The 24,409-nt window shown below is 38.8% G+C and overlaps 1 protein-coding gene across 4 annotated transcripts in view; it reads left to right on the top strand.

The window, feature by feature from the left end:
* LOC131432819 (lysosomal-associated transmembrane protein 4B) overlaps nt 1–24,409 on the top strand; it is a 290,680-nt gene that overhangs the window by 50,890 nt on the left and 215,381 nt on the right. For all 4 annotated transcript variants that reach the window (XR_009229971.1, XM_058599353.1, XM_058599354.1 and 1 more), the window contains exon 3: nt 3,057–3,200. Coding sequence is in view for 3 of the 4 variants with exons in the window: in XM_058599353.1 (XP_058455336.1) it covers nt 3,090–3,200 (111 nt within the window). In the remaining variant the exon portion in view is untranslated. The remainder of the gene's footprint in view (nt 1–3,056; nt 3,201–24,409) is intronic.

The raw sequence follows: 24,409 nt of genomic DNA, 5'->3' as shown, positions 1-24,409 counted from the left end.
AGGAACTTGGTGGGGTGCTCATCCGGAAGATCTTATAAAATAATATTAGAGAAAGATACTTTCAGTGATGGAATATAGATGCGTTTGCTTTCGTTCCGCTGCAAACTCTTATATTATCAAACTTGAGCGAATTCAGTACCGTTGTTTATGATTTGCCTTAGACTGCATGCATTCGACACATGCAATGAGTCTTGAAGTTGTGGCGGGAGTTCTTCCATTGAAAGATCGCTTTTGGGAGCTTTCATCACGATTGCTAATAAGATGTGAGGTACTGCATCCTTTGGTTCTTAGTAACATGGAAAGGCTAGTTGAGCTTCAATCTCAAACAAGATTCATGACAGTATATTTTAACCATATGTCACAGGAAATCATCCCTTCAAGATATACTCCTATCCGTGTCAGCCTTCTAAATTTCCCTGACTCAACTTTATTTTTCGACACATCCATGCAGCGTTATGTGCGATAAATCCCGGATCACCTACGCTCGATGGAAATCCCAAATATATTTTCAAGTAAGTTCAGGCTTATTGACTCTGAGAAAATGTTTTACACGGACGGATCACGAATTGAAGAGACTACTGGATTTGGTATGTTCGGAAATGAAGATTCGGTCTCATTTAGGCTTCAAGAAACTGCATCTGTTTATATAGCAGAGTTATCAGCAGTTCGTTATAGCTCGAGTGTAATCGTCACTGTCATCGATGATCTGGGTCGATGGATTCATCCAATGATTCGATAAAGGCATGGTTCAGGAGGCTGAGTGTGATTCGTGTACCCTAAACGACGATTTATATTTTTGTTGTATCCGAAAATATGCAGTAAATTTTGGTAGGATCATAAGACCTTTCATTTGACTCTGTAAGATTGGGAATAATGGCTTTGAGTCCAGTTTATAAATTTTTTTCCGGTGCTTCCGGAACCGAAGAGCAGGAACAAGGATAGCTGGAATTTATTTGTTCAGTTGCCTACTGATAATGACTATCGATTTGTGTAGTTTTGAGACCAGCTTAGAAAATTTTTAACCGTTTTTGTTTCGCCGGTTCAAGTGACGGTGTACAATATTTAACACACTTTACCCTATAACTCCGGAACCGGAAGTTCCGAAAATACCCTTTTTGCATGTACTCTGCAGGATTTCAACGAACCGGAATCCGACATCTAGTATTTCAAAGTTTCTTCTAACAGTAATATTAGATACCATTCATTAATCCTGTCCCGAAAATACCCATATTGCATTTTTTTAGATTTTTATTAAACCGGAAGCCATCATCTCTGATTTCAAAATTCTGACTTCTGACATCAATTTTCGACACCCATTCATAATTTCCCTTCCAAAAATTACTATATTACATGTAGTTTGAAGATTATCGACCAACTGAATTCCGCCATCTTGGATTACAAGATAACTTTTGACATGAACATTCAACACCCTTATATTTTACTCGTTCCGAAAACATCCATATTGACAGTAATTTGAAGAATTTCGACGAATCGAAAGCCGCCATCTTGGATTTCAAAATGACTTCTGACATCTATATTCGGCACCCATTCATCAATCCCGATCATGGATTTCAAGATGACTTCTAACATCAATATTAACCTCCTGAAAATACCCATATTGCATGTAATTTGAAGAATTTCGACGAACCGGAAGCCGGCATCTTGAATTTCAAAATGACTTCTGGCATCAGTATTCGACACCCATTCATCAATTCTGTTCAGAAGACGCTCATATACCGCTTCAAATTTTGGTCAATATTCGTTTTAAAAAACTCTCTTACCTCACTGAATGTCATCAAATTTAAATAAAATCGTTGCATTAGTGATAATCGTGAGAATGAATGACTATCTTTCCTTTATCATGTGTGAGTCTACGGCGATTGTGGTAATACGGCGATCCCTTTAGCTACCAAATACTGGGACACGTTGACAATGGTGTGGCACGGATAGTTGTCGTGATGATGGGCGCTTTAGTTTCGTTACGAACACCACCAACACACTTCTACTCGACACGACTATACATGCTAGAGTGACGGTAAATATATCAATGGAGTAGCGAAGAGGAAAAAAATTTCAAGATTACAGGTTTACTACAAGTGCGACAATAAAATCAGTATCCCATCCCATCAGTATATACACCTCTTTTTTTTTATTCAATATTATAATATAATTTTTAAGCACACTGCTTAAGCTCTAAGATGCCAAGGGTATTTACTAATCTTAATTACGACTAACTTAAATCTAGAATAGTATCATTATGTAATGTAGTATCGGGGTAGCGGATTCTCGAGTATTCAGCTTTCAGCAGGCGACTATCCATGTTGGCCGCATCCTTCGGTCTATATACACCTCTTAAAAAATCTCCCTTTAATATCTGTTGTCGACCAGAACGCTGTTTTTAAGTTTCTTCAAAGACACCATATTAACAAGATAGCCAGCTCTCACATTTCCCGAACAAATCATTGGCAACATCCTTTTTTGCGAACATGGCGCCCTCAGGCGAGTCCGCATCGAATCTAGTACATAGAAGTAGGTAAGAGAAATGTCAAATTCATGCGCGCCAAAATAGCAGCACTGCGCACCCTTACAACTGACACGATATATTGAATGTGATGCCGTGCGATGGCGTTGCTGAACTGAAGATTGATATCGCTCAAAGCTGACAGGGTCTGGTTTCTTTCTTTTAGCATTTTAGAAAAGACATGGCGCTTTGGTGTAAAAAGCAATAACCTAACGGTTAACGGTTTATGTTGAGCCGTTAAGTAGGGTTAGCAGTTCAACATAAGCATGTTGATAGGTTTAAACATCCGCGAGAGAATTGAGTGTATAGAAAAATCTTTCAAATATGCATACACAAACTTACACTGACATGACATAAACCGGGTTTTGCTGCCATTCCATATCTTTTGAAAAGAGAAATCTGTATGTCCAGATTGAAATCTGAAAGGGTGCTGTTTACATTTGTTCAAATTGACATAAGATTCATCTATACTGAATGTAACACAATAACGAAAATATTCATTAATTAATAATGTATTGTTTTTGATTTATTTAAGGGTTTTATCGATAGTCTCTGTGGACGATCAATCATGTTAAGGATTCATCTAAAAATGGGACCGTCATTAAGAAGCAAGGAATGGACTTGTTGTTTCGGACTTCATGTTCGCACAGCGACGATTATAATTGGACTGTGGCATTTGGTAAGTTACACTTTGATTTTCATACCTTAGACCAAAATATTCACCCCGATTCTGTATTTCGTTCGAATCGGATTGTTTCGATCGAATATGAAATTTTGCATTCTGTAGCTCGATCGAGTTCGAGTTTTCTATACAAAAGCATCACTCGATCGAATTACAGAAAGCAAATTTTCACATTCGTTCGAAAGAATCCGATTCGATCGAAATGCAGAATAGGGGTGATTGTTGGTAAATATTTGAGATTTGAGACAACACTTATACGAAAGGAGTTGTTGGTGTGTGAACACAAGAAAAAACCTGCTTGTAGTGGTGCTATGATGCCTTTATATAACTCAAGTTTTCATTGATATTACTAAGAAATGCTTCAAAAATCTTTTCTTTGAATATTGAATAAGAACAAAAAAGTTTGTACAACCTTTTCAAATTTTAACAGTTTTGACAGGAATTCTTCGTTTGCTCTAAATGACGGTTTAAAACTTTAAACACATCTCATCCTATCGTTCCGGAACGCAACTCAGAATCAAACAGAAATCAAAAGTAGTCTTTTTTATTTGAGTCTAAGTTTGTTAAAATCGATTCTGCAGTCTCTGAATTAGAAGAATTTGCCCGTAACTAGCAGAAACTATAATTTAAAACAATTTTTAGACAAATTGAGAAGATTTTTTCCGGTTTTTGCATTATCGCTCTATCATAATTGGCAATTTCATACACACTACCAGTTGGATCTGGATAAAATTCTACATTAATTTTTAGAAACATAATTATTTAAACCTGAGTAATTATGTAAACGTCCGTTTCGATCATACGACGAACGGGAATTTTTGAACGAATACGAAAACTTCGAATGAATTCGAACGCGACTCGTTTGCCACAAAACATTCAAATATCAGTGAACCTCTTTAAATAAATGCTAAGCCTTGATGAAAGTAGTCCAATTCTTCTGATTAATCATATTCAAAACGCTAGAATGTATGCCAGTTTATCTTCAAACGATACGTGTATTCGAACATCATTCGTACGAACGAAAAGTCTCCTTCTCGTTTACGAAATGCCGTGGTTTCGATTCGTCAGTTTAATGTTGCGAATCAACCGTTCGAACACATTGAAAAAAGTTTAACCGATTTCCAACAAATTTATTTTTGAATCTAGAGGTGATTTGCAATCTAATCATAAATTTGTGTTTTGCATAGAATATTTAGAAAGCATAGCAGTCATAGTAAAATGCTGTTTTCTCTGGCGAACCTACGAATATATGCGCGGTTCCAAGTTTTTGCGGATCAAATTTTACATCTATTAGGTACTTTATGGAAAATACACCATGGGTTAGAATGCTTTTTATTTATATTAAATGCACGATTTTACCAATGTAATAAATATGTCTAGCGGAAACATTGAAAAAATTGCAAGAAAAATGCAACATATTCTTCGCAGATACCACTGATCAGACTGCTATTTTAAATGCTTATTTTTACCCCCAACTATCATCGGCGTATTTTTACGAGAATACAAAATTGCCAGCAACAGCGAATTAATTTTTCAATACAAAATATAACCGAGAAAAAAATTTGAAATTTTTCTGATTAGAATCTATCTGACTGTAGATCTACACTAAACTGATTATATTCACTTCCGATTTACATATTTGACCATTATTAGTTTTAGGTTTCGTCTTTGACTCATCAGCGCAGAGCAGTTTAAATTGAACTGCTTAGTGCTAAACTCGGCAGTTCAATTTGAATCGCTAAACAGACGTAAAGTTTCTGCTACTTACAGAACACTTTTTGTTTTACAACGGAGTGCAATGTCTTTTCTGACGTGCCGAACGAAAACGTGTTTTTGTTTTGCAACGGAGAAATAGTCGAAAACACGTTTTCGTTCGGCACGTCAGAAAAGACTCCGTTGCAAAACAAAAAGTGTTCTGTAAGTAGCACAAAGTTTACGTCTGCTTAGCGGTTCAAATTGAACTGCCGAGTTTAGCACTAAGCAGTTCAATTTGAACTGCTCTGCACTGATGAGTCAAAGACGAATCGTAGTCAAATTGAAACTGCCGAGTTATGCACTAAGCAGTTCAATTTGAACTGCTCTGCACTGATGAGTCAAAGACGAAACGTAAAAATAATAATAAAAACGGTTATGTGCCCTAGCATAAAATTTGGCTAACCCCTAAATGACCTAACCTGCATCGGCCAGAAATAGTCGAAAACACGTTTTCGTTCGGCACGCCAGAAAAGATATTGCACTCCGTTGCAAAACAAAAAGTGTTCTGTAAGTAGCAGAAACTTTACGTCTGCTTAGCGGTTCAAATTGAACTGCCGAGTTTAGCACTAAGCAGTTCAATTTGAACTGCTCTGCACTGATGAGTCAAAGACGAAACGTAAAACTAATAAAAACGGTTATGTGCCCTAGCACAAAATTTGGCTAACCCCTAAATGATATTTTACCCGATAAGTAATTCTAATAGTTTTTTACAAAACATTTGGAGCCATTAGAAGGGCTGATTTTGCTAATGTTTCCCAAGGTTGTTCCCTTTTTGTTGTATTTTACTCCAATGCAAACGACCAGCAGCTCTTGTTTGAAGTGAAACTGGCTTTGTGAACGAACCGCGAGACATCCGCTCGCAGTGTCGAATGTTGCCAAACTGAATCAATTTTGCTCAAGGGTCTAACACTTTTGAAAAATCATTTACTATTTTCTTTATATCTTCTTATAGTAAAACATTTCAAAAATATTTTGTGAAATTTTCAAGTCTATTGGAACGAAACTCTGGAAGTTATGGACCGTTATCTATGGATGTCTCATTCTGAGAAGAAGCAAGAGCTCGGCGCACAGGCTCAAGATTTCTACTTCGATTGGCTTAAAAACTTGGCAAAACTCTCTTGAAATGTTTCATTATAACAAATTATAAAAGAAAAAATATGATTTTTTTTTAAATATTTTTTTTTGCCTATTTTGCCACACAGATTCTGAGCACAGAATACAGATTTTATCAAAATTCGAAGATTTTTACAGATTTTTATGAATATTTGGATTATTCTCCTTTGTTTCAGTTCTTGACAAATTCAAAGCTTTTCCTGAGCGCTTGCATATGTACCAAGCTTGGGAGCGTATGCCTGTTATGTCGTTTAACACTTTCGTATCGTTCAGGCAGAATACTAGTTTCGTTGATACAAATACTTTCCCCAGTACTGTGGGAGAAAGCTCTGCAATTTCTGCATTTACTTTGTCCACTTCCTGCTGTTATTTCCGTGTTTTCCTTTTGAAAGATTATTATTCTGGGCAGCAAAGGGGAACAGATGAAGGATAATTGTTGTTCCAAATTATCCAGCCTTCTTGCTCAACAATCAATCGCAAGGGAATAAAACAGATAGCAAATAATGTACAGTAAGGAAGCGCAAGAGAGTCGAATTCGCAAGTATAGGCAGTTCCATCCGCAGAACTTCAATCGTTTAGTGAATCTAGAGGATGTATTCAAACGATTTCTTTGAACGTCTGATCCTGTAATAGCATTATCGAATAGAGTAACAACCAACGTGAATGTACTCCATCTTCCCGATTATGCAGCTGAATTAACATTTTTAATTTTAACACGCTAGGAGACAGCAATACCTTATTTTAGTATGTATAGCTAATAAATGTCTTACATGAAAGAGCATTTTTCAATGAAAAAACCCAATGTTTGAACACAATTTAAAAAATTAAAAAAATATCTCCTCCGCCATTTTTTCTATAAACATGCTCGAAAGTATTTTCTATCAAATGAAAGAAACCGATTTTTTTTCGTTTGCTCCAATGTTAGATATAGCAGTTTAAAAATGATCTGTTTTTGAACTAGTTTTGCTCATAACTTCGGTTCAGAAAACGCTACCTGAATGCGCTAGTCATGAAAAAATTGGTTTCAATAAACTCTAAAAGATATTCAAAGACACCAAAATCGAGAAGTGAATATTAAGAAAGCTAGAGCAAAAAATCTGATTTTTTTAGGAACACCCTAAGTTGATCTATTAAAATAGCTGTAACCCTAAAACCGTTAGAGATACTACAATAGGTTTTTCGGCAAAGTTGCTTGACATAAGTTTTCCTACAATTTTGCCGAAGAATGCAGTCCTCTATCTCAACACATACGGAAAATATTTTTTCTATCACCCTAATAATTAGAATCACCCTAATACCATATGCTTCAAAATATGGCTTATCTTTCACTGATCATTTGTTCCGAAGACATCATAGCTCTAAAGTATAAGGCTAAGCCACAAATGTTTTTGTCCCCCTAAATTGTGGATCCGGACCACTGTGCAATGCACAAGAAGAAATGATCGATTTTCGACCACGGTTCCCCTTTTATAACGTTCAGTTGAAGATATGTGCCTGACTACCTCAAAATCGTCGTCCTTGCGCAAAAACCCAAGCAAATGTAGAGTTTTTCGCGTTGTTTTAAAATTTTCAGAAAACTTAATTTTTGAGTTGTTTGTGGTTATCTCACACTGTTCAAAATATTATCCTAAATTCCTGATCATATTTTTGATGAAACAGTGAAAGAATTATGTTGCTGCCATTAATAAAAGTCGAGATATTCACGATTAAGTTCTGCCCATTCTTCCATATGGCTAATTTTGAAAAGGCGCCCCATAGTAAAGTAAGTCGTATTCACGACAAAATGTTGAAACTGGCAACACATACTGATAAATTATTGATTTTTAATGATAGCTACCATGGTTACGATTTATGGAAGACATGTAGAATGTAAATAAATGTAAAAATTATTTGGTTAATGTTTGCATAGAATTAATTCGAAGTATTTCCGTCCGACCGAAATTAGCTTTCTATTAAGGGAGTCAAGCAAGGCCACAGCTGAATTAGAATGCACACTGAAGGTGCCAATCCTGAAACTGATAGCGAATATGACAAAATTGATATTGTACTGTTGCAGAGAAATCCTAGTGCTTGATTCGGATAAAGATTATGTAGAAAACGGAACTATTCTGAACAAGATTAAAATGAATAAAATGAAAAAAATGAACAAGATTACATAAATAGTATAGCCATATTATCAGTGCAATCTGAACGTGGATGTAAATCATGAAATAAATTTAACTTTGTTACTAACATGAATGGGTATACATTCCCAATTCCATATTTATTCGTAGCTCTCCAAAAACTTTGAATCTTTTTGGTATGATGATACCAAAAAATAGTTATTTTATGTTTAGTATTGAAACAAAAGATTATATTTTATTACATGTTATTTTAGTACTTTTGAGAAACATATTTTCTGCTCACCTAAGCTGTTTATTGAGTTGCGTCATGCTTATGACTACAGTGTCATCTACTTGGTAGTTCGAAAGCGTAAGAAGTAAAATGGCGGTACTTGGTTGAAACAAGATTGTTCTTGTTTTTTTGCGAATATATACATATTTGAAAACATCTCTCGCCAGGGCCAATGGAGAACTTTTCAGATTCGCTTCGTTGACTCCATACACTCTACCGATAGAAATAAGTTGCATTTTTTATTTATTCTCGATCCAATCAGACTTTACGTACCTGATATACAAACCCATTTCCATATTCCGGGATCTCTTTTTCAAATTGTTTGTTTATTTATTCTGGGGCAAGGGGCAAATCACTCTAAACTCTAGACAATCTCATACTAATAAACTCATGTAATTCCAAAATCATCTTCTCTAATCTCATTCAATCCCAACTACCCACTTGTACTCGGCGGGCAGATTCCCTCCAGACGGTTGGCTATGTCTGCCAGCCATTTTTGCCGGAATTCTGCCAGCAGAAGTGTAAACGGGGCAATACGGCGAGATAATGAGGCAATTTCGCCTGAACAATTTTGACAGCAACCGGAATGCAGCCAGTCTTCTGACGGTTGCCAGAATTCCTCACAAGCGGGTAGTCTAGATAAGTTTGGGTAATTTAAAACCAATCCAACCTAGTTTTGCCTAATCTTGTTTGAAGTGTATCTGTCATTCGAGCTCCCACGCAGAGATGCCATTTATACAGATTTATCTGTATTATACAGATTTTTACATACGCAGGCAGATTTAATACAGAGTACAGATTTTATACAGATTTTTCAAATTAAATACAAATTTATACAGATACCATAAAAAGTCAGAAAGAAATAATGAAACTTTTCCGTCTGAGCGTGTTTGATTGCCCATATTAAAACGAAAAATTTTTCGTGCAGTTGTTTAATGATGAACGCCGAAATACATTTATATCATAATTTGAAACCAATTTGAACTGATGTTCAAGGAAGTCATGGCGTCATGGAACTTTATTGTCAGACTGAAAAGTTGTATGACCTGACTTGACGTTGCGTATTGGGCGTTTGAATTCCATGCTTGAATTCCAAGTCATCATTTTCAAACTAAAAAAGTATATGGACTTAAAATTCAATTGTGGTTGATAACAAAAACAATGAAATTTCGTCGTTGAATGTTCTTGTCAGTGCGGTAAGGACTTACGATATAAAGGAATGCTCCTTGCATCTGCCATTCTATAACAATAATCTAATGGAATAACATCTTTAAAAATCATTTTATATCCGAAATTTCCTTTCATTAGTGAATACAGATAAATACAGATTATTATACAAAGCAATACAAATTTTCTATGAAAATATCTGGCATCTCTGCTCCCACGTTTACAGCTTTTTATGTCAAAATAATGCTTTTCCAGATCTCGGCTAAACTTCTCTAATCCCATTCTAATCCAGCGAGATCCCTGCTAAACTTGTTTACTCCCGGTAAAACTTGTTTGAGTTCAGACAAAGTTTAGAGTGATTTGCCCCTTGTTCTGGGGTCATGGTAACTAGCTCGAAGCAACTTAAACAGTGTTGCTCGATAAGATTATTTTTATCGTTATCAAGGGGTCGCTGAATTTATGGTAACTGGTGTTAATCGTGGTACTCCCGGTAAAACTTGTTTGAGTTCAGACAAAGTTTAGAGTGATTTGCCCCTTGTTCTGGGGTCATGGTAACGAGCTCGAAGCAACTTAAACAGTGTTGCTCGATAAGATTATTTTTATCGTTATCAAGGGGTCGCTGAATTTATGGTAACTGGTGGTAAATCGGCAACGGACAATTTTAATGCTAATTTTCCTTCGCAGTGCCTGGTCGTGTCGTCGGCCGTACCATCAAGAAAAGGTAGAATCAAGTAAAGCAAAATTTGTTTCTACCTGTACCGTTCTGATCGTTGCTGGTACTCTCTCTGCGGTAAATGTACCATCAAGCAGTTGTAGCAGGCTATAGAATTTTGAATGTGTAGAACGTACAAGGATAAATGTATTCTACCGCTACCGTTTGCATTTCTGGGTGATAAATGCCCAGTACCGGAGCAGTTGAAACAACGCAAAACGGAATCGGAAGGATTGCTGGGAATTGCTACGGTTTTTGAAGTTTTATTAACACTTGTAGCTTCTTAAAACGGATCAGAGAACATCTCTCGAAATTGTGTATACGAGCCAATTGTTTAAGTTGAGAAATCGTTGTAGACGAGTACATCACGGCAATATTTGCGGAACGATTACGGGAACCATCGATAAATACAGGGTCCGCCATGTAACTTTTTTTTAAACATGCAATAAAACACAAACGGTTCATCCGATTTCAAAATTTATTTTTTCATATTAAAGTACAATCCTTCCGGTTAATTGTGGAATATAATTTTATTCAAATGGCTGCCTCGACTGGCCTTGCAGTACACCATACGGTCGGTCCAGTTTTTTAGTTTAGCTTTATATCAGCTATGGCTGCACGAATGTTGTCCTTCAAGGCTTGAATTGTCTCTGGCTTGTCCACATAACACTTATCTTTGACAGCCCTCTAAAGATGATAGTCTAACGGCGTTGAATCACAGCTCCGAGGCGGCCAAACGACATCCGAATTTCGACTGATAATTCGATCTTCGAAGACTGTGCGCAGAAGATCGATCGTAGCGTTGGCTGTGTGGCATGGAGCGCCGTCTTGTTGGAACCAAATGGTGTCCAAGTCTTTCTTTTCAAGTAACGGGAAGAATGCTAATCATGTCGCGGTAGCGCTCGCCATTGATCATGGCGGCGGCACTTACCTCATTTTTGAAGAAAAATGACTCAATGATGCCGCCAGACCAAAATTAGCACCAAACCGTCACTCTCTGAGGATGCATCGGCTTCTCCATGATAACGTGCGGGTTTTCCGTCCCCCAGATGCGACAATATTGCTTATTAACAGACCCGCCGAGATGAAAATGTGCCTCATCCGAGAAGATGATTTTTTGGCAAAAATCGGCGTCTTCTTCAAGCTGATCGCAAGCCCAGTTGGCACTATTTTCACGCGTTTCTCAACCGTATACACAACAATTTTCGTTAAGCGGAAGGATAAAATTTCTGTCAAATCAGAAGTGAAATTTAGGTTACCAATGTCGAAATAACCGCTAGTTCAAAAAAATGTTAGATGGCGGACCCTCTAGATGTACTATCAGCGCTTCGTCGATATTTGCTCTCGAAACTATTTCTTCCATTTTCAGAATGTAACCCATCACTGATGTTTTCGACATCTGAAATGCTGTTTTACGAAGCTTGTCGATAAGTTCAGCTACTCATTGCCGTTTCAACCTTCTGAGCGAACGGACGTGATTTGGATTTACTGCGAAAGCATTGAAAACCAGTGCCGTGTGTGATAAAGTAATCGGACGATCGAAACGATATTGTGTAATAGACAATCGTGCTTTTTCCTTGAGAGGTTTTTTTGCACATTATACACTGGAGCAGTGCATTACAAGGTGAGATGAAAAAACTGCAACAAAGTAAAACGCCATAATTTTTTCATTTTTTTTTTTAAATTTTATTGAATGAAAGCAAAAAATGTCGGAAATAACATCAAATTTGAGAATCGGTTTAGATTTGTTCGAATTGGCCACCTTTGGCACGAACTATGGCCTTCAAACGGCCAATGAAACCATCACACGCTGCCCGAAAGTGGCTCTGCGGTATTTTGTCCCATTCTCGGCGAAGCGCTTGCTTGAGATGATCGACACTTTGGTATTTTTTAGTGCCAACCTTGCTTTCCAAAATACCCCAGGCACAATAGTCCAACGGATTGGCATCCGGAGATTTTGGTGGCCATTGTGCGGTGGAAATGAAGCGAGGAACCTCATTTCTTAACCATTCTTGGGTGGCGCGTGCTGAGTGCGATGGTGCTGAGTCCTGTTGGAATGTCCAAGGTCTGCGGCCGAAATGTTTGCGTGCCCAGGGCTTCAGAACTCCCTCCAAAATATTTTCGCGATAGATTTGCGCATTTATTTTGACCCCACGGTCGATGAATACGAGCGGCGAGCGACCATCGGCTGTTATGGCGGCCCACACCATCACCATGGCCGGCTTTTGAGTTCTGGTGGCCAACCGAAGTTGCAAATTTTCAGCTGACCTCTCTGGCAAGTAAACACGATCATTTTGTTTGTTTACAAACTGCTGGATAACGAATGGTTTCTCATCGGAGAAAACCAAATTCGGCAGTTCACCACTTTCGGCCAAGCGAAGCAACTCCTTAGCTTTTTCGAGTCTAACTTTTTTTTGCGCATCAGTAAGATCTTGCACTTTTTGGAACTTCAATGGCTTTAGTCCAAGCTCATTTTTCAATATTTGCCGAATGGCATATTGCGATATGTTCAGCTCACGAGCCATTTTTCGGCCACTGCGACGCGGATTTCGTTCAATTCGCTTCTTCACTTTTCGAACCATTTCTGCCGATGTTGCTGTTTTTTTTCGTCCACTTCCTTGACGTCGGGCTACGCTACCAGTACCACGGTAACGAGCGATGGTACGAGACACAAAAGATTTATTCACTTTTAAATGCTGGAGGGCTCTAACGATAGCCACTTGTGGTTTTCCAGCCAAATGCAAAGCAATCACACTATCACACTTGAATTCCATCACAAATAACTTTTTTTCTGAAAAATTCCCACCAAAATGCTTTTGTGCGCTTGTAAATAATATAATGAGCTGTCACTAGAATAAATCTGACAGCTGTGGGACGAGCGGTTTAGAAATGACAGCAGTCTGAAGTTGGTTGCAGTTTTTTCATCTCACCTTGTATTGTGAGCGTGCATTATTGTGAGCGGTCGATCGAAACGGTACCGTTAATCGGTTATTGTTTCGGCCAATCAAAAGTAAAGTCAAATTGTAAGTAGCAAATACTTTACGTCTGCTCAGCGGTTTATGTTGAACCGTTAGATGGCGTTAGCAGTTCAACATAAACTGCTGACGCACTGATAAGCTGAATGCGAAACGTAAAAATGAAAACTAGTCATGTGCACTTTAGCACAAAACGATACACATGAGGTGCCAAACCCCTAAATGACTACCATCAAAAGTATTGATAGAATACGTCCAGACAAGCTCAGGGTTCTGTTTACCAGCTCAAAACAGGCTAATAAGCTTGTTCAAAAGGATCCTCGCTCGCAAAGTAGAAATCGACGGTGTGGTCACCGATTCGAGTTTGACTTGCGAGAACGTTCGCACGTTTAAGTACGGGATGGGCTGTTTTAAGCATCCCTCACTTAAGAATGTCAAGATACTGGATTGCAAGCGATTGCATTCAGTATCGATCGCCGGGGATGGAACAAAGTCCTATCCCCAATCAGACTCTTATCGTGTGACCTTCGCCGGCTCTGCTTGACCAACTACATCCTCTTGGACCGGGTTCGTTTGCCTGTTCGCCTATTCGTACCCCGAGTAATGAATTGTACTAATTGCAAACAACTGGGGCATACAGCTACCCATTGCAGCAATAAGCCACGTTGTGCTAACTATGGGAAAGCTCATGCGGACGGCTCTTGCGGTAAGGATGCTGAAAAGTGTCTCTACTGTAAGGAGGGTTCGCATGACCTCTCTGATTGTCCCGCTTACAAACTGCGAGAAGATTGGATGAAGCGTTCCCTGAAGGAACACTCCAAGCGTTCCTTTGCCGAGATGCTTAAAAGTGCCACCCCTCCTAAACAGACAACGAACCCATATGCCTGCTTGTCAACTGACGAGAGCGATTCTGACGACCCTTTGGAAGGTCCATCTTCGGCGGTCCCTCATAGCTGTAGGGAAAGAATAAATAAATTCTCTCATAAGCTACCTAGTAAGAGTTCGAAGGTGTCTTCTGAAGGGCTTCGAAAAGTTACAGCTATCGGGAATCGGGACAAACAACCGAAGCAAAAAGCTCCTGGTCTCGGAAATATCAATTCCGAGATGGAATTCCCACCACTTCCAGGGACTGCAAAATCCCCAAGCGTCTCTGAAAATTTACCAGAGAACCAGCTAGGTGCTGGACTTATCAAGTTCTCTTATGTTGTGGACTAGATTTTTACAACTTTCAATATTTCTGACCCTCTTAGAAGCATCTTAATTGCTTTCATACCAACAGTAAAAACATATGAAGCAGTTGACTGTAAATTGGCCCCTTCTCTCAGCGATTGTATCCTTCGATGGCTAAATCATCCACCGAGGTCACGGAACTAATCACTGTTTTACAGTGGAATTGCAGAAGTATCAACCCAAAAATAGATTCTTTCAAATTTCTAGTGAATAATCTGAAATGTGACGCATTTGCATTGTGCGAAACTTGGCTAACTTCTGAAATATCCTTAAACTTCCACGATTTTAACATTATTCGCCTGGATCGAGATGATCCCTACGGAGGAGTACTTTTGGGGATCAAAAAGTGCTATTCTTTTTATCGAATTAACCTCCCCTCGATACCAGGTATTGAAGTTGTCGCATGTCATGTTACAATCAAAGGTAAGGACGTTTGCATTGCTTCCATCTATGTTATATTCCCCCAAGAGCCTCGGTTGGGTATAAGCGGCTCAGTGATATCATTGAGCTCCTTCCTGCATTGACGTTGGTTTTAGGAGGCTTTAGCTCACAGAGTACGGGATGGGGCTGTCTTCTCGACGATAACAGATCAGCTATGATCTATGATATTTGCGACAACTTCAATATGACAATCTTGAATACGGGAGAAATGACACGGATTTCTGCACCACCAGCAAGTCCAAGTGCGCTGGACATTGCTACCTTTGCTCGACATTGCTACGGTTGAATTGCACGTGGGAGGTAATTCCTGATCCCCACGGTAGCGATCATCTACCGATCGTAATCTCAATCACCAGCGGCTCAAAACCATCGAAGACAATCAATGTTTCGTATGACCTCACACGAAATATTGATTGGAGTAGCTATGCGACCGCGATATCTGAGAAACTTAAAAGAACTCAACAACTTCCTCTGGAGGAAGAGAACACGTTTTTGGCTGGCTTGATTCTTGACACCGCGACTCAAGCTCAAACGAAACGTGTACCCGGCGCGAAAACTAACATCCGTCCTCCCAACCCGTGGTGGTACAAAGAGTGCTCAAAGTTAAACGCGGAGAGAGCCTCCGCGTATAAAATATTCAGAAAAAATGGATCACCTGATAATTACCGGAATTACGCGGCGTTAGACGTTAAAATTAGGAACTTGATTAGAACCAAGAAACGCAGTTACTGGCGTCGGTTCGTAGACGGCTTAACGAAAGAAACATCTATGAGCACTGTTTGCAACGCAGCCCGACGAATGCGCAATCATAACATCACGAATGAAAGCGAGGAATATTCCAACCGCTGGATATTCGATTTCGCTAAAAAAGTATGCCCAGACTCTGTTCCGGAACAGAAGATCACCCGCGCCGCGACACCAAATACAAACGAAACACCGTTTTCGATGGTAGAGCTCTCACTTGCACTCTTGTCATGTAACAATAGAGTCCCGGGGCTAGACAGAATTAAATTCAACTTGTTGAAAAATCTGTCTGACCCCGTCAAAAGCCGCTTGTTGAGTTTATTCAATAATTTCCTTGAGGACAATATTGTTCCACATGACTGGAGACAAGAGTAAGTGATCGCCATTCAGAAAGCAGGAAAACCAGCCTCCGATCAAAAATTCGTATCGGGCGATTGCTATGCTTTCCTGTATCCGGAAGTTGTTCGAAAAAATGATTCTCTTCCGTCTAGACAATTGGGTCGAAACTAATGGTTTGCTTTCAGATACACAATTTGGTTTCCTTAGGGGCAAAGGAACGAACGATTGTCTTGCGTTGCTCTCACCAGATATTCAAATGGCATTTGCCCGTAAAAAACAAATGGCATCAGTTTTCCTTGACATCAAGGGGGCTTTTGATTCAGTTTCTATAAATATACTATCTGCGAAGCTGCACCAGCATGGTCTTTCACCAGTTTTTAACAACAGCTTTTTATACAACATATTGTTCGAGAAACACATGTATTTCGCGCATGGGTGATTTATCGACAACACGATTTAGCTACATGGGTCTTCCTCAGGGCTCATGCTTAAGCCCCCTTTTATACAATTTTTACGTAAACAGTATTGATCAATGTATCAACACATCTTGCACGCTAAGACAACTTGCCGACGACAGCGTTGTGTCTGTTACAGGACCCAAAGCTGTCGATCTCCAAGGACCATTACAGACACCCTCGACAACTTGTCGACATGGGCTCTTCAAATGGGTATCGAGTTCTCTACGGAGAAAACTGAGCTGGTTGTATTTTCGAGGAAGCGAGAACCAGCACAATTACAGCTTCAACTAAGAGTTGAAACCATAGCTCAGGTCTTCACATTTAAATATCTGGGCACTTGGGGGTGTCACATTAGGTATCTGAAACAAAAATGCCAGCAGAGAATCAACTTTCTTCGTACAATAACCGGATCATGGTGGGGTGCCCACCAAGGAGACCTGATCAGGTAGTACCAAACAACGATATTGTCCGTTATGGAATATGGATGCTTCTGCTTCCGATCCGCCGCGAACACCCAATTCATTAAACTGGAAAGAATTCAGTATCGTTGTTTGCGTATTGCCTTGGGTTGCATGCAATCGACTCATACGATGAGCCTTGAAGTGCTGGCGGACGTTCTTCCATTGAAAAACCGGTTCTGGGATCTCATATATCGTTTGCTTATTCGATGCGACATTTTGAATCCTCTGGTGATTGAAAACTTTGGAAGGTTAGTTGAGCTTAATTCTCAAACCACTTTTATGTCATTGCATTTTGATTACATAGCTTAGAATATTAATCCTTCTTCGGTTGCTTCCAACCGTGCTCATTCCTTGGATACTTTTGATTCTTCTGTTTTTCGAGACATCCATGAAAGAAGAGATTCATGGAATTCCGGATCATCACGACGTTGGTTCAGGGGGATGAACGTGAGTCGTGATTTTATTCGTGTTATGTCACGGCTCATGTCAAATCACTATACATTCAACGCACATCTCCGGCGTATTGGGATCGTGGAGAGCGGGCTCCGCACCTTTGGCGACGGTTATCAGGACATCGAGCATGTCGTGTGGTCGTGCGTAGAGTATCGCGACGCCAGGTCGAAGCTACAGGAATCCCTCAGGGCCCGAGGTAGACCGCCTGAGGTTCCGGTTCGGGATGTGTTGGCAAGTCGGGATAGTTCATATTTGCTTCTCATATATCATTACCTTAAACACATTAATGTACAAGTGTAATCTGTTACATCTTGCTTAGAAAGTTCCTCCTATTTATCGACGTTGTTTCAACTGTGGCTAAGAATAATTTTCACCTGCAGGTTCGATACTAACTTCCGCCGATTATCCCGATTCCTCATATGTCCACCATCTTCATCGGAACTAACAAGATCTTTTTGCTGTCACTAACCTTTTCGTTTCCCCCCTCCCCGTCTCTTCACCATTTCGATGTCAACTAATTAGATCTCTGTCGTTTTTAGACATTTCGTTCCCATATCGCCTTTTTACTCCATTTTCGCCAATATTTACTTCTCTGTATATTTTTTTCTTATTCTTTTCCGTAACATCACTATCATCGCCCACGGAAGGCCGCTCTAGTCTATCAACAGCATGCGGGCCACCCGCCGGGTATTCGTAGCCTGGGGGTGTTTCTCGCGGACCCACACGGACCGAAGGATGCGGCCAAGATAAATACATACAAACGTAATCTGGAAGACTCTCATAATATATTCAATCCACTGGCCGATCATCAGCTGAAGGCTGAATCTGCCAAAGTCGATCACTGCGACGACATTACCTAATGATACTACCGAGTCGACGACATTACCTAAGTTTTAAGTTAGTCGTTATTTAAAAATAGAAACGGATATTTTCCGCGCACTCTGAGACTGAACTAACTGCTAATTTGTCTACGGGCCGACGCCCGAGACCAACGGCTATTTACCGCGCACTCGTTGAAATTGAACTACCTGCTAACTCTTCCCAACTAGGGGTTTTTAAGCTCCTAACATTTACTTTCGGGTGAAGCCCGAAGATTTTAGTACAAGCCGAGCTTGTGATTTCAGGTAGAAAGTTCATCCGACTTTCTCCCGAAGTTCTACCGAAAGTCGAGACCACTGTCGCTAGGCCAGAGGCAGTGACTAGTGTCCGTGAAAATAACTATGTTTTTGCTAGTCGCGTTTACGCTGACATGAAGGCTTGCCTGAAAGTTGACGAGTTTTTCCTTCACGACTAGGTTGCTGTTTTTGCAATGTCGTTATTCCTTCATGGCTCCCTATTTTATTCACAATACTAACATGTTCGAAGGAAAATTTGCTAAGGGCGCTGCATGCCCCTTACTTACTGAGCTTGATGTTACCTGAAGGGTAAACATCAAGTCGGATGCGTTGGTTTATAACATTAAAGTTTGTAGCTGGGTCACAAATTTCCGTATTTACAATTGCCAATTGGTTTATTTTTCGTTGTTGGCTATACGTTAGTTAAATTTCCTAACCTTACGATGGTCCGCGTGTGTGTGTTCTCCTCTGACGCCATCCTGCTCCATGGTATGCTTCTATTGTTGCTTTATCTGTGGGAGTGATCGAACGGTTGCTAGTCTCGGACTCTGGGTTCCGTGTCGTTCTCGTTCCTAATAGCTCGTTCTTCTGTGTTGGTGATACGTATTAGGGCTTCTCATTGTTTATGTACTCGCTTCATTGGGCATAATTGAAAAATGATCGTTGACTCCTTTGCATTTTGGACATCATTGGGATTACTGTCAGTAGTAATATTGGTATTCTGTATTGTTGCTTCTCATCATGGCTTCTCGTTTGGTACAATGTGTTGAGGCTCCTAGCAGCTTTTATGCATTGCATTTGATTTCGTGGTTATCTTCTTCGTAGTGTATTTTTAAACAACCAACTGTTTAATTTTTTTTCACGTATTAATAAGCTTTGATTTTCATATATTGGTTTATGGTACTCAGTTGAGCTTTTGCCGATGCTCACTGAATAAAATATGGGGTAGCAATTTGTAACGTTGTGGCATACCCATGCAAGTCATATTTAACTGTGTTGACTGCATTTACTTCCTTCTTGTTTGGTTATCAGTTGTACTTGTTGATGTAGCCATTTGTAGCATTGCCATTATTTCGATTTGTTATCACGTCTTCCATATAAAACTTTTTCGTAATTTTTCTGCCTCGATTTTTTTTCAACTCGTAATTGCCTCGATTTTCAACTCTGCTGTTCTTCCTTCTGACATCTTGGTGATTCCCCGGTTCCCTTTGTCTTCAACTTGCCACCGCATCCGATCACACCCTCTCGTTCTCTTAGGTAGCTTGGCTAAGCTACTGACATCCTTCTGCGACGACTAATTTTCGGGTGCACACACAGTTCGGGACTCCAAAAAAAAACTACTTTTATACGTTTTGTATGACTCTGTGCCTTTAGTATAATCATTTTTCTATTCTATGATTGATATTATCATTGTTATTTTTATATACGTATTACGTGATCTATTGTCTATTCTATGATTGTTATTATTTGTATATATATATATTTTTTCCCATTGTCCTATCTTTGTGCATCGTAAATATTTTTTTTTTCGTTATACATGTTCTTTCTATTAGTTGAATCTATGTGTTTTTTTTTCTATGCATTTAAATGTTTCTGCGATCTATTTATTCGTCTATATGTTATCTCGTGTACTTTTCCATTAATCGAGAGGTTTTAATGTTTACTTCTCTTTTTTTTTTCTTTGAGGTACCTTTAACCCGTAGATACAGGTCGACAACCCGTCTGTCGACAATACGTCTGTCTGTGGATATAAAATTGTTATTAAAGTTGCGGCATGCGAATGCTTGTTGCAGGTTATAATGAATCTTTTCTAAACCTTTTTTTTTTAAACTTTTCCCGCAACTAGCTTCTATGCCGTGTTCATTTTAATGGTGTCTTACCATCCTTGCCTCCATAGCTTCAGAAGTCGTCCTTCCGTTCTATTACTGGTCGGTTGTGTAGTGCTCATGCCGCAGCTTCTCTCCCCCACTACCTGAGCTGGTTCTTTCGATACGTGTTCCTGTTTTTCCTGTCTAAAAATAAACTCGAATCTGGGTTTTAATATTTTTCCAATAATAACGGTAACCCATAAAGTATTAAAATATTATTAGTTTGTTAGTGGCAGAGTTTTCATGTATATGTATTTTTGTAATCCCCCATGAATTCTTTGGTATATAATATTTTAATTATTTGTTGTATCTTACTTTCATTGTGTTTTCGTAACTTTTACATGTCCATATTGTCGTATCTGTATTTTATTGACGTTTTGATTTGAGTGCGTAATTTGCACTTAAGAAATCCTCAATTCATTCATATTGTATGCATCTTTAATTTTTTTCATTCCGGGGTCGCGATCCCCTTGTCCACACACACTTGATCACTCATACTAGTATCATTGCATATAGAAATTATTTGCTGGCCAGCGTCGTTTTAGATAGTCTGTTCGCTTGTGTCTTATCCTTTTCTTGTCGTATCAGTCATATTTCATCACTATTTTATTTATTTTTTTATTCGAAGTATTCTTTTAGTATATTTCCAGTGTTAGTTTTATGCTATTGAATGCTAAACCATTTTATTTCACCATAGAAATTCTCCTTATTTATAACATTGTTTCCGTATTCTATACTATTATGTTTACCTCCCTTGTGTAATGTACTCTTCTTTTGTTCTAAACGCATTGTAACTTTTCCCAAGTTCATTTTAATTTGTAGCATTATAGCTTCCTCCCAAGAACAAATTTTCCTCACATCTATAATCTTCCTCTTGAATTTAACTTTTTTTTTCTTATGACCAGCACGGTATTGCTGTGTATGACATGATTCCCATGTTTAAAATATATTTGAATTTTTTTGATTGGTTGACTCATCTAGGATCATTAGAATCCCATATTTTCCCATGGTTTATTTCCACTTTGTATTACTTCAACTATATGTTTGAATTTCTTTTAGTATACTCTCTCTTTTTTTTTCTTCATATGTTTTCCCCCCATTATATATCTTCTTTGACAATTTAACCTATTGCTTTATTGTCCCTCTGATGTATCTTTATCCTCATCAGATTATAATCATCAGTTTCACCATATTTTTCTTTCTTCATTTGATGCCCTTTTGTTTCGTTGTGTTCGTTTCATTGCATAAGTAAAATTTTATTTCTTATTGACCCCCTTTTATTACCCTGTTAACAGTTTTAATATCCTTCTGCTCGCATTCATGTTTTTTTTCCTTATATTTTTAATATTATTCCATTTTCTTTAGTTTTACGATGAAACTCTTAATACAATATGTTTATTTTCGTGTATCACTTTGAATCTGTTTTGAATCTTTTTATTCCTTTTTTAATGTCTCTTTGATACCCTTTTTTCTTGGTATTCGGTGCTAACGTTCGGTTCCTCAATCCGTATACTTTTTCAATCGGTTATTGTGAACCTTTTCTAGTCTATTCCCATTCTTTATAGTTGTTGTTTGCTCACTAGGAAGAGCAACTACTTCATACGGTCCTCTCCAAAGTGATTGCAATTTTTGTCCTGCGCCTGTGGGATTGGCTTTTCTAACACTAATTCTCCCCACATTGGTTGCCATTCGTTCGAGTTTTTATCATACAACTCCTTACGTTTTTCTTTGGACTTAATTAAATTTTCTCGTGCCTGATGATGCAATCGCTTGAATGACGATCGCATCTCATTTACGTAGTCTTCATAGTACATTCCATCATTGTTGTATTTGTAGACGGAGTTTGGGATGTTCGCCCGTCTTCCGTATAATAATTCAAACGGTATATAACCCGTTGAGGAATTTACAGTGGTATTATATTCGAAACTGAAGAATGGGAGCAACTGATCCCATGTTTTCGGTTCGTTACCTACGTATTGTCTTAAATAGGTTTTCAGTTCCCTATTCGATCGTTCCACCAAGTTTGCTTGTGGATGATATGTACTCGTAGTAATTTTTTTAATTTTTAAAATTTTACATACATTTTTCATAAGAGAACTAACGAAATTGGTTCCATTATCGGTTACCAATTCGACGGGTGTTCCATATTTACAAATATAATTATTCATGAAAGTTTGCGCAACCGTGGCACTCTCTTGATTTTTCATCGGTGCTACAATTAGATATCTAGTCAGATCGTCACAAGTCCGTATCTGTTCCCCCATTCTGACTCGGGTAATACCACTATGTCCATATACAATTTCTCGAACGGTTCGAACGATGTCGTGGTAATTCTCATTGGAATTTTGTTCGCTCGACCGATTTTGTTTTTCTGGCACGAGCTACATTGTTTAACATAATTTTCGATATCCTTCCGCATATTAGTCCAATGGAATAGTGGACTCATTCTTTTCAACATCCGTTTACTTCCAACATGTCCGCCTAGAGGAGCATCGTGGAATTCTTTCAATGTAGTTTTGCGGTCTTTTTCTTCTGGCACCCACATCCTGTCTTTTTCTCACCGCTGTCACCACTTGCAAGCTCCCGGCCGAGCGGTGGCGGGGGAAGAATAACGAAGAGGATGTTTCTTTCAGTTCTATACGGAGTAACACTCTCCAATTCGGTTTCTCTTTTATGTCATTGTATTGATTCATCCACGTGTTTGAGATTAATATCACGAAATTCACCTTTTTTTGAGTTTCAACTATTCACAACACTTCATGGTGAAGTCGTCGGATATATGTCTCCACATTTACTTGTTTACATTAATAAAAGAAGTTATTCTTCAACACGTACTTTTGTTGTCATATATTACCAACACTACCCTAACACGAACAATGGTTGTGTCTAACTATTTTTCTTTTGCATGTGAATATCAAACCTGCACATGAAACTATTAAAACTTCACTCATTACAGCAATCTTTCACTCAATTCTTTAGGTGCCTTCCGAAATCTATTATATCCCATTATAAACAATATTTCTTACTTGATTTTGATGTCACTTGATACTCAAGTCTCACAATGCACACATGTTCCTATAGCTACTGTATTATACTCCGAACTGAACTGAACTAGCTACTAACTTGTCTACGGGCCGACTAACGGATATTTTCCGCGCACTCTGAGACTGAACTAACTGCTAATTTGTCTACGGGCCGACGCCCGAGACCAACGGCTATTTACCGCGCACTCGTTGAAATTGAACTACCTGCTAACTCTTCCCAACTAGGGGTTTTTAAGCTCCTAACATTTACTTTCGGGTGAAGCCCGAAGATTTTAGTACAAGCCGAGCTTGTGATTTCAGGTAGAAAGTTCATCCGACTTTCTCCCGAAGTTCTACCGAAAGTCGAGACACTGTCGCTAGGCCAGAGGCAGTGACTAGTGTCCGTGAAAATAACTATGTTTTTGCTAGTCGCGTTTACGCTGACATGAAGGCTTGCCTGAAAGGTGACGAGTTTTTCCTTCACGACTAGGTTGCTGTTCTTGCAATGTCGTTATTCCTTCATGGCTCCCTATTTTATTCACAATACTAACATGTTCGAAGGAAAATTTGCTAAGGGCGCTGCACATGTACAAAATCCTCTAGAAAATTATCGTGAAACTGTTTGTACGTAGTTGATTTATCCACACGTAAAAATAACTCTGCATAAGTTTCCGGCTCCATCATTCGGCGAATGCGCTTGAGTTTGAAAAAATCATCGCCGTTAACTGCATCACAGGCCTTCTCAAAATCAGCAATCCATTTGTTTGGTGTCATAAAAATAACTACCGGGCAAACTTGCTCACGGAATATTTAATATCTTGAAAATGGGGTTGTTTGTTCGTCTGCACTTCGGAATCGGCGAGATAACGTCGTAGATCAGCAATCTTCTTCCGTTTTTCTAGCTTACGAATCTATTCGCCCAAAGCGTTGTCATCTGCAGAATCTCCTGAAGCCTCTA

This window comes from Malaya genurostris, chromosome 2 (assembly GCF_030247185.1).
Source record: "Malaya genurostris strain Urasoe2022 chromosome 2, Malgen_1.1, whole genome shotgun sequence".
In the NCBI taxonomy this organism is placed as follows: Eukaryota; Metazoa; Arthropoda; class Insecta; order Diptera; family Culicidae; genus Malaya; species Malaya genurostris.
Note: the sequence above shows the minus strand (reverse complement) of the source record. Positions and strands in the feature narration are given on the sequence as shown.